At 33.1% G+C, this 17,655-nt stretch overlaps 2 protein-coding genes across 3 annotated transcripts in view; one reads left to right on the top strand and one right to left on the bottom strand.

The window, feature by feature from the left end:
• Positions 1-1,291: 1,291 nt before the first annotated feature.
• Positions 1,292-9,557, bottom strand: LOC110022096. Its single transcript, XM_020720892.1, has 4 exons — positions 9,083-9,557; positions 8,820-8,912; positions 1,933-2,067; positions 1,292-1,836 (listed from the first exon to the last, which is right to left on the bottom strand). Exons 1-4 carry the CDS (start codon positions 9,299-9,301, stop codon positions 1,795-1,797), a joined length of 489 nt encoding a protein of 162 aa, XP_020576551.1. The 5' UTR covers positions 9,302-9,557; the 3' UTR covers positions 1,292-1,794.
• A 7,150-nt stretch (positions 9,558-16,707) lies between these two features.
• The window catches only part of LOC110022124, a 6,474-nt gene continuing 5,526 nt past the window's right edge, over positions 16,708-17,655 (top strand). Inside the window, exon 1 of one of the 2 annotated variants that reach the window (XM_020720928.1) lies at positions 16,708-16,775. In XM_020720928.1, coding sequence (XP_020576587.1) covers positions 16,732-16,775 — 44 coding nt within the window. In that variant the 5' untranslated portion in view covers positions 16,708-16,731. The remainder of the gene's footprint in view (positions 16,776-17,655) is intronic. The other variant, XM_020720929.1, reaches the window with a different exon arrangement.

Raw genomic sequence — 17,655 nt, 5'->3', positions numbered from 1 at the left:
TTCAATGTACTTTTTAGCATGACGTTATCATTTGAATTGCTCATGTATGTATAGATATTAAGAAGAATGAATAAGAGAAGAAGCTTTCGTTGTGATTTATCCTAAATTGGTTGTTCTTCTCTTCCACTTGGTGATGCAGGGTTCTGTGGAGATTTGCTGACCTCCATACCATATTCATATGATTCTTTTGGTATGGAGTCATATGAATATGTTATTATTATTATTATTATTATTATTAATGTATCCTAAACCCCCTCTTCCATCATGAAAAGCCTTGATGGTTCCATCTTCATGGTTTGAGTCCTCGCCATTGCTAGATCAGGCTCTGACTTACGATATAGGTTGTCCACCGACCTCATAATAAGGAGAAAATATTGCACTTGGACAACGGCGTGGATCACACCATACAGCTGTGTACATGGCGTGGTGCGATTCACGCTGTCGTTTGGACATTCGGACGAAGAGTGTAATATTTTCTGTATAACAAAAGAATTTTATAAGCTCTCTTTCTCTCTCTCTCTCTCTCCTGTAAATTGCATTAATTTCACAGCTATGGACCATCATGATTTAGTAAATTTGATTATAAAGAGATTATTCTCTTTATAAAATAAATTATAGAAATTTTAAGAAAAATTATAATCAAACAAAAATATGTTGGAGACCTTTTAAAATAAATCTGTTCGAAATACACATGGGGTCTTCTACTGCAGCGACATTTTCGTGGCTTCTATAATGCAGCATACCCTCAATGGACTTGGGAAGTAGGTTCATGTAGAAATTTATTAGACATAAAAAATTTTATTAGACATATAAATACATAGGAATTGGGAGGTAAGAATATAAATGGCCCCTTTTTTCCCAAAAAGGGACATTTACATACATACCACCCAATTCTTATGGCTGCATTTACATACCTAATACTTAAACTTTTAACTATTACATTATACCACCCCAATCTTTCTTTTTATAAAAAGTACTCACCCCAAACAACCAAATGCCGCCGCCTTGACGACCACTCATTTCAGATACTATCAGATGATTCAAAGTGAGATAATTGCAACTATTTGAAGAAAAAAAAAATTGTGAAGTTGCTGTAAAAAAAATTTATTCTTAAAAAAATTACGGTGGTCATCACAAATTTATTTTATTTTTCAAAAAGTAAAACCGTAACTTTTTAACAAATACCTTTAGGGTTTACCAATTCAGGTTGCAAAATGCAACTCCCCATTATAATTTAAAAAAAACAAACAAACATAACACAATTTTGTCAAACAACACAAAGTGCTAGACAATGGCGGTGCGGCACCATACCACCCTAAGTGTCCTTATCATTTGGAGCTTCTCATAACAGAAAACCAGTTCAATCAAATTAAAATCAGCTTTATTTCATACCTTTAGGATCACCTTAATATTCATGCTTCATGCTAAAAAAAAAAAAATGCTAAATCACATATAAAAGCATGTTTGTATGATCCTAACAAGACAAATCTAATTAAGAGGTCCCTTATTAATTTTCCAAGCACTAAAAAGCCAGTTTGCCAAAACGGTTCAATTCTCCAAACAGGAAAACATTTTTCTCAAGCAGCCATCCATGTACTCATAAAATATTCAAGCCACCCACCTGTACCAAGCTCCCTAAATTAAACCATACGACTAGAGATACGAAGAAAACAGAGCGCACGCAGCCTATATATAAATAATAAGATCATTTACTTAGCTTAAACTGTGAGGAGAGTTTGCCATTTGAATAAAATGAGTTGGAGCAGCACATTGCCCAAAATGGAGATCGATTGACTAACTGTCACTCCTGTTAGGCTTGTGAGAAATTGGAATCACCTGAAATGAAAACAGAATGCTTATAATCATGGAAAAAAAAGGAACTTGGCTGTGCTTAAATATTTCTGTTAGAATATTGTCAATTATGTCACGCACTGTTTCAGCAGCAGGCATCCAATCGTTGGTAGCAGGATTACACTTGCGAGATGAGGGAGAGCTGTATGCAGAGACCGGTTTCAGGTTCAGATTGCTGCTTCTCTGTTCTTCCGTCTTTATGAAGCCAGATCCAGTCTGAAGTGAAAAATGCCCATCAGATTAGGAGGATGAGGAAACACTTGATTATGTATGTACTTCTTTTTTATTGGTATTTGCCTTGTGTTCGTAATCTTGCTAAACATGGTTTAATACTATATTTTTGGTCTAAAACGAATCAAATAACCTTGAAAATCTTTGGAATAATAAACATAATAAATCTAAGAGCTGGAGCTGGCATTGGATTTGACACAGTAAGGCCTATTGATGACGATGAGTATTTCCTAGTCATCACCGATCCATTGGAGTCTAATAGGAGCTTCGTAAAAAGTATTCGTTCACAATGAAGTTCTAGTCCTGTGTATGTAATATTCCCAAAAAAACGTATAAATCCAGGGGCTCGTTAAGGATTTTAATGATGGTGGGGGAGGAAAATGCTTTTCATAATCTCGGGATGAAGAACTTTTTTGAGTGGTGGCACTATGATTAAACTATGCTTCATTTTATCTTAAACTCCATTCGGCACATTATTAGTTATAAGTTAGCGATTGTAACACCTTTGTGTTAGCATATTCTTCCTCCACATACACAGGTGGGTAATGAATAAGTGGAAAAGTTCAGGAGGTAGCAGAGTAAACAGTTGAAAATAATAAGTAGACAAAACAAAAGGTCACAAGGAAATTAAATAAGGGGAGACTAACGAAGGGGAAGACAAAGCATGAAAAAGTACATTGTAGGTGACAATTGACAAGCATTCATAACTCTATCAAGTCAAGATCCAGTATGATCCAAGTGTAAATGAGCCAAACACAAGCGAGCCCAGGCTCAGCTCGTGTTCGGTGTTAGTGTGGAGCCCGTTTAAAAACAAAAATAAGGATTACTTGTTCCTGCTCTTTATTCCCACCTTCCTCCCTCAGCCGCCTGCGAAGCGAAGCGATGCTTTGCCTCTATTTCTGTCGCGAACTGGCAGACGATTTGGGTGTGGTTCGAACAAGAGGAGGAATCACAAGGCACCGCTCTCCAGGTTTCTTCTTCTGCGTTTGGCTCACGGAATGCAGCAGGTGGAGTTTTTTGGTCTCGATTGTAGCACAGCAGGCTGTAGCTTCGGCAGGCTCTTCCTCAGCGGCTCCCATTCAGACTTAGCACGATCTTTTTGTGCTCTTCTTCGAGCTTCCTCAAGACAGAGGAAGAGAAGTGCGAGCAATAGTTCCTTGCGGCAGAAGGAAGAAGAAAGAAGAAGAAGAAGATTGTTCTCCCTTGGTTTTTTCTTGGTGGCTTGTGGCAGAAGAGAAATTAAGTTTATTTCTCTTGTAAGTATGTAAATTCCTCAAGTAGTATAATCACCTGTAACTCCGTAAATATAGGCAATTTGTCGAACTATGTAAATCTGTGTGTTCCGCTGTGTTACTATTTTTTGGTATGAATTTTCTCGATGAATTTTCTCGTTCGTTCTATTTTTTGCTTTCTTCGCCGATCGTCCTTCTATTATTATATAAACCACAACATTCGGCTCGTTAAAAATAACACCGTTCTTGTTCGACTCATTTATATTTCGAACACAAAAAAATTGTTCGTTTTCAGCTAATCTGCTTAACAAGTCGAACACGAACTATTCGCGAACAAAAAATCGTTTTGACAACCCTAATCACACAACTATTAGGGGTGTAAACGAGTCCGGCTTGAGCGAGCCCAGACTCGGCTCGTGTTTGGCTCATTAAAAAAAATATTTTTTTTTATGTTTGGCTAGTTTATATATTGAGCTCAAAAAAATGGTACGTGTTTAGCTCGTTTGCTTATCGAGCCGAACACGAGCTATTCACGAACAAAGAACCATTTTGACAACCCTGGTCACACAGTCGTAGGAAGTTATTAGTATGGCGATATTTAAATCTTATTATTTATATTAAAATATTCATTTAAATAAAATTTAATCTATATTCATTATATTTTTAATTATTAATTTTAAATGATTATAAATATTTGTAGCTTTCTTGTCAATTAAATTATTTAAAAATAACTCTCTCTCTCTCCCTCTATATATATATATATATATATATTAAGGAATGGTCAGGGACTATTATACAAGCCTCCAACCACTCCTAATGTGTCTAGCAATTCAAGTACCACTTTTCTCAAGACCAACTGTGTCAGAAGGGATTCGAACCCTCAACCTGAATGGTAAATGAGATTTACAACTGATAAGCAGATGTTTGACCAATTGATCTGAGTACATGGTGCATATGTATATATTTGAAAAAGAATGACTGGAGGCTATTATACGAGCTCCCAACCACCCTCATGTGTAACTATTCGAGGACCGCCCACAATACCAGTAAACTGGCCAGAGGGGGATTCGAACCCGTGAACTGAGGGGACCTACGACCTTCAAAGAGGCTGCTTTACCAACAAGTCATGGCCGACAACACATACTCATTATATATATATATATATTAAAAAAGATTGATCGATGGTTGGAGACCGCCGATCAACCCCTTTGATCGAGCTCCCGTCAAGCATGGGAGCTCGCCCGGTGTGCTGAAAACTCGAGAATCCCGCACCATGGGGGATCGAGCCTCCAACCCGAGAGTCTTACGCCGAAGCCGCCAATTTACTTATTTCGAGGCCAAACGAGTCGAACACGAACGAACAAATCTTTATTTGTGTCCGACTCGTTATATATCGAGCACAAAGAAAAAAAAAATATCTGTGTTCAGCTCGTTTGCTTAGTGAACGAATTAAACATAAGCTACTTAACAAGCAAAAACACGAGTTATTTGTGAACAACAAGCCAATTTGACAGCTCTATCCATGAGCCAAAATGTCTCAAAAACATAAAAAAGGGTTAATATAAAAGAAAATTAGATAATATTCTTGGCAAGCATAAAAGCCACTCAAGCATTAACTCAGCCAATTACATCATTAAACGCCTTAGTAAGGCAAATATTAGACTAAATACTAACAAAGGTGATGACAACACTGATTTTTATGGTGTCTTGACTGCCCTTATTTTCCCTTTAATGAAAAGATTCAAGTTCCTTTCGTGTTCTACAACTTGCAAAGTTTTGCATGGCATGTTCCTTATACATATCTAGTTTACGAAAAATTATTGCATACATACACGGCATGCAGAGATGCATGCAGCGTCTGATCCTGACGGTAGATCACGGTGATCTACAGTCAGGATGTATTTCGGTGGGCCCCACTTAATTTTTTTTTTTTTTCAAAAAAAAATTGATTGCATCCTGACCGTAGATCACTGTGATCTACGATCAAGATCGGACATTGCATGTATCTCTGCATGTTGTTTATGTATGCAATAATCTTTCTCTATTTTACACAGTTCAATTATACGCTATGTTAAACACTGTTTCTAGCTCAATCAATATAAGGAGGGGAAAAAAAAAGACTGCTATTGTTGAACCTTCCAACCTTCCTTTCAGATAAAGGATCAAATACCAGATATCTCTTAACATTAAATAATGCATTAAACATATCTGATGTCAATCACCAGAAATTTTCATAAAATAAGCACGAGAGAGAGACGGAGAGAGAGAATGAGACATTTGCTATAAACAATGCATTTTTTTGGTGAAAAATGAAAGGCACATATTTCAAATATGAATGCTCTATATTGGATTGAAGGTACCCTCATTATAGAAAAGATACTATTATAGTGAAAAAATATCATAAAATTAATATTTTCACAACTATTTTAGAGATATAATTACAAAAAAATAGCAAATTTAACAAATATGTTGTAGAAATATTGATTTTTAATTCATCATTGGATTGGATTCATAGAATGCATTTAAATCATTCAACATTGTTGATATTACATTGCAAAAAGGTTTTAGCTTAAATGCTCCATGGATCGCAAAAAAATTATCCTTACAAATTAAAATTAAAATTAAAGATAAACAAAATCAATTTTCTTTTAAATCTATGCACAATTTCCAACCTATGTCAAATATTAACAAAGGAAAAAAATGATCATAAACCCTTTGATTGATCGATTTTATCGGTCTTAACTTTACCTATTTCGGCTAAAACAATTAATCATGCATTTTCAACAATGAAGATTATCAAAACAAAATTGTGAATTAATATAAAAGATGGTTTTATTGCAAGTTAATTGACAACATATAGTTAGAATGAAATTGCCATAAATTTTGAAGTGAATGGTTGATAATTTTAATGCAATAAGAATATGCTAAGCACAACTTAAGAGGCCTAACATAGTAGCTAGATTACAAGACAAATTTTTTGAATATGCAGATTATTCTTATTTACAAAGTTCTTCTATTTATGTTAGTGAAGCAAGTTAAACTTTCTTTTTTTTTTGTGCGTGATTTTGCTTTTGCCACTTCTCTCTCCGAATTATGGTTTCGCCATTGTATATTTTAGGCAAGTTAATCATTTGTTTGTGATTTTAGAAACAATAAAAAACGCTATTCCTGCAAGAAATTATAAACATAAAAAAATTTATATGACATAGCTTACCATAAACCAATCAATTTTCAATACTTAAGCTACCGTGCTAGAGTTTTAAACGTTCTAAACAAGACATATGTGCTTGGTATATGTAAATTGCTACCTTTTTTTAGTGAAACTTGATGAACAACATGATATGTACAATAAAGTAATCTAGAGTAATATAGAATATTGGAGTATCAAAAATATTGAGCATGGGTTCTATATCCGCTAAAATTATGAGTTACAGAGGACATAAACATTGCATATTTTGAATAGACAAAATTGAGATCAAGCTATTTTGATTCAAATTTGATTGGGATATGTTAGCCATTTAATTTGCTATGAGATAAAGCATTTGAAGAGATTGTAGTTATTCTAAAAAAGGATGTAGCATTGTTATAGAGAGAATAGGATTTTCTGAAAATTATCTAGCATTAGAGAGTTTTTCTTCCAGAAAAATGGAAAAATTGGACATCAATTTTCTTATTGTTACCATACTCTACACATATAGTCATAAAAAGCATATCTTGCTAGAAAATTTTTAAAAAGAAGCAAGAAAATTGTAACTAACTAGAAATATGATAAATTTTTTAAAATCAAAGCTGTGAAATAGTAGCCCTAAATGAACCATGACACTAATTTCAAACCAAATTTAATGACTAAAACTGAAAATCTTCTCCATCTTGAACTGACCTGAAAATATAAAGCTTTATTTCGGAAATGGTAAATGCAACAATAACAACAACAACAAATCTTTATCCCACACAGTGGGATCGGCTACATGAACCCTTTTTCTCCACTGTGTCCTATTGAGTGCCAGATTTTCATTTAATTCTAATAAGTTAAGATCATTTTTATACAACTTGCCCAAGTCTTTTTTGGTCTACTTCTACATTTCTTAACACAGGTCGAATCCAAAACATCTACTCTTCAAATCAAATCATCAGATAGTCTACATTTAATGTGGTCCAAAACGTCCAAGACGACGCTCTATAATTTTTTCTGCCACTAGACTTACTCCAATCCTTTCACGGATATATTCATTTCTCATTTTCTCTAAGTGTAAAGCCACTCATCCACCTAAGCATTCTCATCTCAGCAACACTTAATTTAGTTTTATGCTTCTCTTTTATAGGTCAACATTCAGTGCCATAAAGTATTGCAGTTTTCAATACCATCTTTTAAAATTTTCCTTTAAGTTTAAGCGGTACTTTTCTATCACACAATAGGCACAATGCATTCCTCCACATCATACATCCAACTTAAATTCTACTAATAACATCCCCATCTATATCACCGTCACTTTGAACAATAGACCCAAAATATCTAAAACGTTCCCTCCTTCTAATGATTTGAACATTGGGCAAACACACAAATTTGATATAAGCATAATTCAAATTTAAGTCCTTGACAATAACATTTATAGATTTTTATCAATTAAATTAGATGGCATCCACTAAAAAAGATTAATCTAAGAACAGCTTGCTTTATGGATTTGGATGTAATAGTCAATCCTAAAGCAGCTTGCCTGCATATCACAAATTAAGAAGATTCACATACATACCACTTAATTTTTATCTACTTGCATATCTAACACCTAAACTTCAATTTGTATATATATGACACCTTACCTTGCATGAGAAGGTGTATTTCTTATTTACTTGCATATCACAACTTTTAAGAAAAAATTCCTTGAAACTGAACTTGGTACTTAAGATCCTTCTTTACTATCTAATAAATCCATTATGATTTCACCGCAGTTAAAACACAAAGAGACTGGAGGATTAGTAAGATTTATTATCACCAGAAAAAGCTGTTTGAGCTATAAGTAGAATTTAACTTGATTATGATTTAGTAACTTCTATAAATTCAGAATTATTTGAATTTGACATGATTAAAATGTTAAAATTGTTGGGCATGACAATTGCTAAACTGTGATAAACTTCCAGATATTTATTTCAAATCACAGTTGCCTTGCCATACTTTGATTGATATCATTTAACAGTTACCTGCAGACGATTATTGCTTGACTGACATCAATTGACTATTGTCACCCAATAACCATTCACTTATATAGGGGATCGTTTAAATTGGGTCAATATCAGTCTTTATTAACAAGATTTAATAAATGTAAGGATTCTTTCCCTCTCCAAAAATATCTAAAGCAAGGTTTAAAAGTTATCAAGTCGAAAAGTCTTCAAATTTTAATCCCACCATATTTACTGATAGATCCAATCTAAGTTAAACCTTACTTGTAGCGAAATAGCTGTAAAGGTTAATTAACCCCAAAATTTGCATCAATGATTTCAGTGGCCTACCGTGTGATGCTGCTTGTCGATGCAGTGGAGCCCTGTGTAATACTCCGTCTCCACATACTCCTCCACAGCCCCGTCGCCTTCACACACCAGCTTCTGCGAGCCCAAGTTTCGTCAGTCAAAAGGCACCAAAATAAGAAAACGACAAGGGCGTTGCCCTCAGTCACACAAATGCCCTCTCACAAAACTCCAATTAAATAATCAATCACTGTCGCTTTAACAAATAGAAGAACCCTAATCAATCACGGGATGGCGAAGCGACTCACCTGTTCCCCGGCGTTGAGTTCTTGGAGTTTCCGGAGCTCGGCAGGAATCGAATCCCCTCCGAACTGCCCAAGATCGCCGTCAAGGCCGTCGGGATCACTGCGTGCAGGCTTGGGGCGGCGTTTGGGGATCATCTTCTCAAAGTATCGCCGCGTCTCTTCCTCCACTCTCTTCGCCTCCTCCGGCGGGAGATGGACATCGCTTCGCTCTGGCCTCGACATATTTCGTCTTGCTCTATCTATCTCCAGCAGTCGAATTCACAAGCGGTGTTTAGCGCTAATAGTTTGGATTAGATCGCTGTTGGAAGTTAGGCAGAAGCTTACCTGCAACAGTTCTTGGGGAGAAGATTTACAGAAATGCCACACAATTTTTATGTATTTCATTTCTAATACCTATATTTTAAGAGTAATATTAACTGAATGATGTTGATTGTCATAATATCTTATTGACAAGCTTCATACTTGGAGGACTGATTTGCAATAGAAAATTGTGTCAAATGGGGGCAAAATTTAATCTATCAAAACTATTATTTACAGATATTCTTATTATTATTTAACTCCTATAGTTCTATTTGGCTAAATCATGTACTGCTCATTATGGCTCTATATGATTAAATGCTAAGTCTAAGGCTTCCCTTTTTTTTGCATGTATTAATTTTTTAATGATTACATACATTTAATATTTTTTTTTTATTTTCTAGTAATTTTATAATAAATGTCCTTATTGTTTGAAAGTTATCTATAAATTAAAATCAAATAATTTAGTGACATTTAAATATATCATAAATACTAGGTATCAAAACTTTACTTGCATTTTGTTCAAAATTAGGTCAAGATGCCCCCTTCCAATTTCATTTTGCTCATGCAATGAATCACTCTGAATACAAAATTTTAAAATCCTTCTTAGCTAAACCTTTGTTGATCTATGTCTTTTGGAATGCGAAAAAAATTTAGAAAACAAAAGTTAAAATGGGATGTGGATGTTAGGATAAAAATTTGATCAAGATGATTTCTTTTTATTTTTTGTGATTAGCAAAATGCATGAATAATAATAACTTAATGAATTATACTCATCTAAAAACAAAATAAATTATTTATAAATACATCATAATCAAATTTTATTTAAGATATCATCACTTAAATTTTTTTCATTTAATAAAAATTTTGAGCCATAATATTTTAATTGAAATTTGGGCATAGTTATCTTAGACCAATGAGATTAAAATGCATTGACACAAATTTGGTTACTTTAGTTTCAATAAATTGAAGTGACCGTATATCATCATTATCCTACTTTTCCTTCAATAATTTGGATAAATTAATAAAAAATATATATAAAATTAAAAACAACTTAAATAATGGGCCACATCATATATAAAAAGATATGGGTGTTAAATGAAAATATATACCTTCTCATAATTATGGCTATAGGAATCTTTGAAGTTTTAGATTAGTCCAATTAAGAAGAGGACGCATGAAAAGATAGGGATTAGTTGCCGAATGTGAATTCAAAAAATAAAAATTCATTTGAACATATATACACTCAAATCTTTGAAGCCACTTCATAAATATCGCTATTATTAAAATTTTAAATGTGAAGTATACTTTTTTCATGCATAGGTTTTTATCTCCTAAATGCTTAAATATCAAACCTTAGGTGTTAGTGATATAAATAAATAAGCATTTTGTGGTATGGATGCAAATTTTAACCTTTTAATTGTTTAGATATGTTTTTCATAAATTATGATAAAAATTATATCGGCAGAATTTTGAGACTCTTAGATTTATTTTTACATGAGTATGATCCATGCTAATTTATATTGCTCTAAGCTCAAAGTTTATCTAACAAATTTAAAGCTCATCATCAGCCAAATTTTGATGAACATCAATATTGGCTTAAAATAATGCTCTCTTAGATTGAGTTTTGAAGTCTTTTCACTTGACGACAAGGAGAAATATTAGGAGTGTTTTGTTCATCATTAGTAACTTTTAGTAAGGAGAATTATTAATAATTGTAGGCATCAATGTTGGCGCCTTTAACAAATTTACATTTCTTTTGTATGCCTCTTTGATCCACCAATAATTTTAAAAACAACTTCAGTTCATCATCACCTTCCTAGACAAAGCGATACTCATTATAGTTTAGGAGTTATCTACCATAAAAAAAAGCTCCTGACAACTTTCTTCTTAAATTTATAATGAACTTAAACTTTGATAGATATGCTAGAAATACTAGGAATCAAAATTTTATTTGCATTTTGTTCAAAATTAGGTCAAGATGCCCCCTTCCAATTTCATTTTGCTCATGCAATGAATCACTCTGAATACAAAGTTCAATAATTTTAAATTCCTTCCTAGTTAAACTCTTGTTAATCTTTGTTTTTTTGGAATGGAAAAAAAAATTAGAAAAGAAAAATCTTGTTAAAATGGGATGTAGATAATATAATAAAAATTTGATCAAGATGAATTTTTTTTTTGTGACTAGTAAAATGCACAAAAAATAATAACTTAATGAATTATATTACTTTAAAAACAAAATTAATCATTTATAAATACATCATAATCATATTTTATTTAAGATATCATCACTTAAATTTTTTTCATTTAAGAAGAAATTTGAGCCATAATATTTTAATTGAAATTTGGCTATAGTTATCTTAAAACAATGAGATTAAAATACCTTGATGCAAATTTGGTTACTTTACATTCAATAATTTGAAGTGACCCTATATCATTATTGTCCTACTTTTCCTTCAATAATTTGTATATATTAATAAAAAAATATATAAAATTAAAAATAACTTAAATAATGGACCACATCTTATGTAAAAGATATGGGTTTTATATGAAAATATTTAAAAATATGAGAGATGGCAATGTACATGAAGATTTTATATGAGTGCCTATCTCCTAAAAGTATTAAACTATATGATGTTTCTTCTCTATTGCATAGTTTTTCTTCATGGATTTTTTCTCTCAGACACCTTCTCATAGTTATGGGTATAGGAATCTTTGAAGTTTAGATTAGTTGCAATTAAGAAGAGGATGCATGAAAAGATAGGGATTGTGTGTTGAATGTGAATTCAAAAATATTTTCATTTGGACATATATACACTAAAATCTTTGAAACCACTTAAGAAATATCACTATTATTAAATTTTAAATGTGAAATATACTTTTTTTCATTCCTAGGTTCTTAACTCCTAAATGCTTAAATATCAAACTTTAGGTGTTAGAGATATAAATAAATAAGCATTTTGTGGTATGGATGAAAATTTCACTTTTTTATTTGTTTAGATATGCTTTTTCTTAAAGTAAACTTTGATAAAAAAAACATGTCAGTAGAATTTTGAGACTCTTAGATTTATTTCTACATGAGTATGATCCATGCTAATTTATATTGGACTATGCTCAAAGTTGATCTAACTTTAAAGCTCTTTGTCATCCTAATTTTGGTGAAGATCAATATTAGATTTAAAATAAGGCTCTCTTAGATTGAGTGTTGAGGTTGTGATAATTTAAAGATCTCTCCACTTGACAACAAGGAGAAATATTATGAGTGTTTTGTTCATCATTATTAACTTTTAGTAAGGAGAATTATTAATAATTGCAAGCATCAATGTTCGTGCCTTTCACAAATTTACATTTCATTTGCATGACTCTTTGATCCATAAAAAATTTTAAAAACAAATTCATCCTCATTTATCATATTCATCATCACCTTCCTAGACAAAGGGATACTCGCTATAATTTAGGAGTCTTCTACCATCAAAAAAGCTCCTGGCAACTTTCTTCTTAAATTTACAATGAACTTAAACTTTGATATATATATATGCTAGATATATATATCTCAACAAATTTTTCCATCATTAAAACAAATGAAACCATTTAAAGATGAGCCAAACTAATCTCAAAGTAAGGATGACAAAAAAAAAAAAAACATAGGGGTTGAACTTATAATGATTGTGAATAAGCAGTGTAATTATTCAACCACTCTTTTGAATTGATGGCTTGAATCAAGCATGTTGATCGTGATAATGGGGCACATAGGCTATGTTGGGTTCTTATATTATTTTTTATTTTATTATGTTAAAGGGACAATAAACTTGGGAAACCAATTATATGTGACCACATTCACTTAAGTATTGTTAATTGTTGAGAAATTTAGGCGAAGAAAAACAGTAATAGTCACAAATCCAGAAGAACACACAGAGATTAAACGAGGTTCGGCAAAGATGCCTAGATCATTGGGAGCAGAGTGACGACTTCATTTTCAATATTCAGAAAAGAATACAGAATACAAGATTCAGCTCATATAGGGTTACAGACATGACATATATATAACCATATAGTACAATATGTAATTACTTAAATTACCTCTGTACCAAACTGCGAGGGTGTTGCCCCTGCACCCTCAACCAACATAATGAAACTCCCCCGATTAGAGAGATCCTCCTGCTCCACTCCACTAGTGGGCTCCGCTTCGCTCCAACATCTATCCCATTTATGGTATATGAGTCATACCTAACAAATCTCCACCTTGGAGAATATCTAGACTTTATAGGAGAAATGCATATACCCAACAAATCTCCACTTTTTGACTTGACAAATATCCAGCCCCTTAGGAGAAATATATCATAGAGTTTCTTATGCACCAATGTGGGTTGAGTCATCACGCTTCCGCTGTGCCCTCGCTAATCCCCTCAACCCACTAAATTCCAAGAGACACAACTCTTCAATTCCAAGAGACATCTCTTCATTCCAAGAGACTCCAAATTCTGGTATTATGAGACATATCTATTAAATCTCCACCTTTGCAAATATCCAACCCCTTTAGGAGAAATGCATATACCCTTACAACTGCATCACCGTGGGTTGGGTCACCATGCTTCTCTAGCAACGTATCATGGTATTTTTTATGCACTAATATGGGTTGAGCCACAAATCTTTTTAAATAATCTCTCAATTAAGATTCCTTTAATTAAGTTTCCCAGAAAAAAAATTGTTCCTTAATTTAACTTCCCAGAAAAAAAATTTTTCCTTAATTAAACTTCTAAGAAAAACTCTACCTCCGCTTTCCAGAAACGTTTATTTTTCCTTTCAGAAAAGCTCCGCTTTCCTTCTCAGAAAAGCTTCGTTTCTGCTTTTCTTTCATAAAGAAGTCTTTTCTTTCCCGAGTGTAGCATCAATTTCACTTTCCTTGCCTTTTTTGCGTCCTATAAAATCTTCGCATGCAACAAGATTTTCCTGGTTAATATGAGGAAATTTTTTTTATTGCCACTAGAGAAATTTGGAAGAGATATCTTTTCCAAATTTCTTCTCTACAGCAAAGGAATAAAATCAGAACTTATTTCCTTCCAATTTTCTTCTCCGTCTCCCGCAAAAGAATAAAATCAAAACTTGATTTCTCTTCCAATTTTCTTCTCCGCAAAAAAAAAAATCAAAACTTGATTTCCTTCCAATTTTCTTCCGCCTCTAGCAAAGGAATGAAATCAGAGCTTCCAATTTTTGCCTCCGCTCCAGACTGACGTCGAACCTTCCTTTTTTGCCTGTAGTGACTTCGCCTGGCGCTGAAACCTCTCGTCGAATCGAAGCCCGTCCGAACCGCCGAAGCCGAAGCCGCGATTCCTCTATCGGTCTCGCTGATGCCTTTCTGCGCCTCTACCGATCTTGCTGACGCCTTCCTACGCCGACTCCTCCAAAGGATTGCCAAACTTCTATTGTCCGCGTTCGCCTGGTGTCGCACTTGAAGTCTTTGCGGAAAAGCCTTCGATGCCCTCTTCGTCTTCAAACTTGCTCTACTCCAAAATCCAAACTTCCGCGAACCTTGTCGAAATCCTTCGCTAGCCGCCAATCTCCTCTGCCAAAATCTTCTTTATTTCTGCGTCGCCCAAATTTTTCTTCTCTGCTCTCGAACCTCACTCTGATACCACTTGTTGAGAATTTTGGGAGAAGAAAAACAGTAATCGACACAAATCCAGAAGAACACACAAATATTTAACGAGGTTCGACAAAGATGCCCACATCCTCGGGAGCAGAGCAGCAGCTTCCTTTTCAATATTCGGAAAAGAATACAAAATACAATATTCAGCTCACCTAGGGTTACAGACATGACATATATATAACCCTATAGTACAGTATGTAATTACTTAAATTACTTTTGTACTAAACTTTGGGGGTGCTGCCCCTGCACCCCCAACCCACATAATGAAACTCCCCGATTGGACAGATCCCTCCGGTCCCCTTCCGCTCCACTCCGCTCCACTCCGCTCGTGGGCTCCGCTCCGCTCCAGCGTCTATCCCATTTATAGTATATGAGCCATAAATAGCACTAATCAAATTTTTATATTAAACAAGACTTTCAAAGTTGTTAAACCTATAAGTAGCTCTCACTTAGTCAACCTCAAAAGTAGCTTGGAACTACTTTAACTAAGAAACCATCCAGAAATCCCATAATCTATAAGTCCCCTCAATATTTGCTTCCCACTCAAATATAAAAGCCTAGCTAATGAATTCATCCAACGAACTCTAAAGCTGATCTTATTATGAGAATTTGACCGACAATGAACGTTAATGTAAGTCTTCTCCGTCGTGGCAACTTATCTACTAGTTCAAGTAGCCCAATCTCTCAAGTTACCTACACAATATTAAAATGACATCGAATCACATTCATGATATAAACTTGTTGCGTACAATAATAAATTAGAGAGAGTTGGATCTGTCCTTGAAGCTCTTATGGACGTCAGTGTTTCCTGTAGCCAAGACATGCACCAGAGTCCCCCTCATCGTCAAGAAGCCAATTGTGTATGCGAATTATGTGAAAATGACGTGCTATTGTGATGATATTACGGTGATATTGACATTGAATACTACCACAATATCACCCAAATATCATGGTCCACATATATGCCCAATGCATGCAATATTCGCTTCTAAGGAAGACAGGTTAGGCGAGTTGTGAGATTAGGGGTTTTAACCAAGGGTGTTTTATTTGAATGTTTCAGACATTAGGTATGTAAACATTGAAGTTTAGCAAAAAAGATATGTAATTTTAATAATTTGAGTGTTATATTTGTAAATTCTTCAATATCCTTTAATTGGGATATATATATATATATATATATATATATATAGCCTCATTATTAGTAAATCATGGCTTTTATTTCAATTGTATATTTTTGCCATTTCAATGTTCGTTGTTAAAAGAAACCAAAGATCAATGTGATATTAACATAAAACTTTATTTGAACGTTTACTATTTAAAAATACATACATATTAAAATTGAAAGGCATTTGCATGCACAGCACACCATTCTCACCTAGACATTCATTTTTACATGCATACCACATAAATACTTACTATCACTTATAAGTGAAGCACATCTTTTCATGCATAAATTAAAAGCACCAAAATGTTACTTATGCAAAAATGAAAATTTAGATATGACATAATTCAGGTAAAATAATAATTTAAAAAAAATTGAAGGGCTAGCTTGATTGAAACTATTCAGGTAATATTATTAAATACACAACTATTATAAAATATGAATTCCTCTTCCTCATCTTCTCACTCCTTCCCTCCCTCTCTCTCTCTCTCTCTCCTCCTCCTCCTCCTCCCCCCCCCCCCTCCTCCTCCTCTAACCGCCGGAGATATGTTTCCCGGTTTCTGCTTCAACCTAGAGAGCCTCATCCGCAGGTGATGGATATATGTTTTTTTCATACATGATCGATCAATATAATATATTTTTTTTTTATAATTACCAGTAGACAAATATTAATTTCGCATGAAGGCTCATTTTCTTACTTCAAATTATAAAATTGCATTTTAAATAAATTATAATTTGCAGAAAATTCTATTACTAAAGATATTGGCCATCACTTCATTAATTTGTTATAATTATGATAAAAATTTTTCATTGCATAAAAAAAATATTTTGTTATATATATATCATGCCTTTTCATCAATATGAATTTTCAGCTTTGATATCATCAACATATCTTAGGACTGAAAATCATCCATTTATTTTATTTTATTTTATCTTTATTTTTATTTTTACATTTTTAAGTAAATGTTGTTTTTTGTGCAAATTAAAGGAAAATTCTAAGAAAAAAAATAAAATAAGAGTTATTTCAACTATTAATTTCAAGGGAAATTAATTTACATAAATACCAAGTAATTCTCTTGTATTTATATATATATATAACTCCTAAGTCTGATAGTTATATTTGTAATACTTTGATATCCCAAATTTATGCGTCAAATGTGTATTTTATTTTTAAAAGTTTGTAAAAGTGATATTTTTGGTATGTATGCAAACATGAAAGCGTAAGTGTTAGATATGAAAAAACATAAGAATTGCGTGGTATCTACCTAAAAATCTTGCAAAAAATTATAATATTATTTCTCATGATATGAAGTCTTATAATGAATATATGATTTGCATATCTTACAATTTTTGAAGAAAAATTTTAGCCTTCATTTATATACAAAAATTCATATCTACTCCAATCTACATCTTTATAAGTCGTACCTAAACTAATATATATATATATATACATATATATATATATATATA

The sequence above is a fragment of the Phalaenopsis equestris genome, unplaced genomic scaffold (genome assembly GCF_001263595.1).
Source record: "Phalaenopsis equestris unplaced genomic scaffold, ASM126359v1 Scaffold000167, whole genome shotgun sequence".
Lineage (NCBI taxonomy): Eukaryota > Viridiplantae > Streptophyta > Magnoliopsida > Asparagales > Orchidaceae > Phalaenopsis > Phalaenopsis equestris.
Note: the sequence above shows the minus strand (reverse complement) of the source record. Positions and strands in the feature narration are given on the sequence as shown.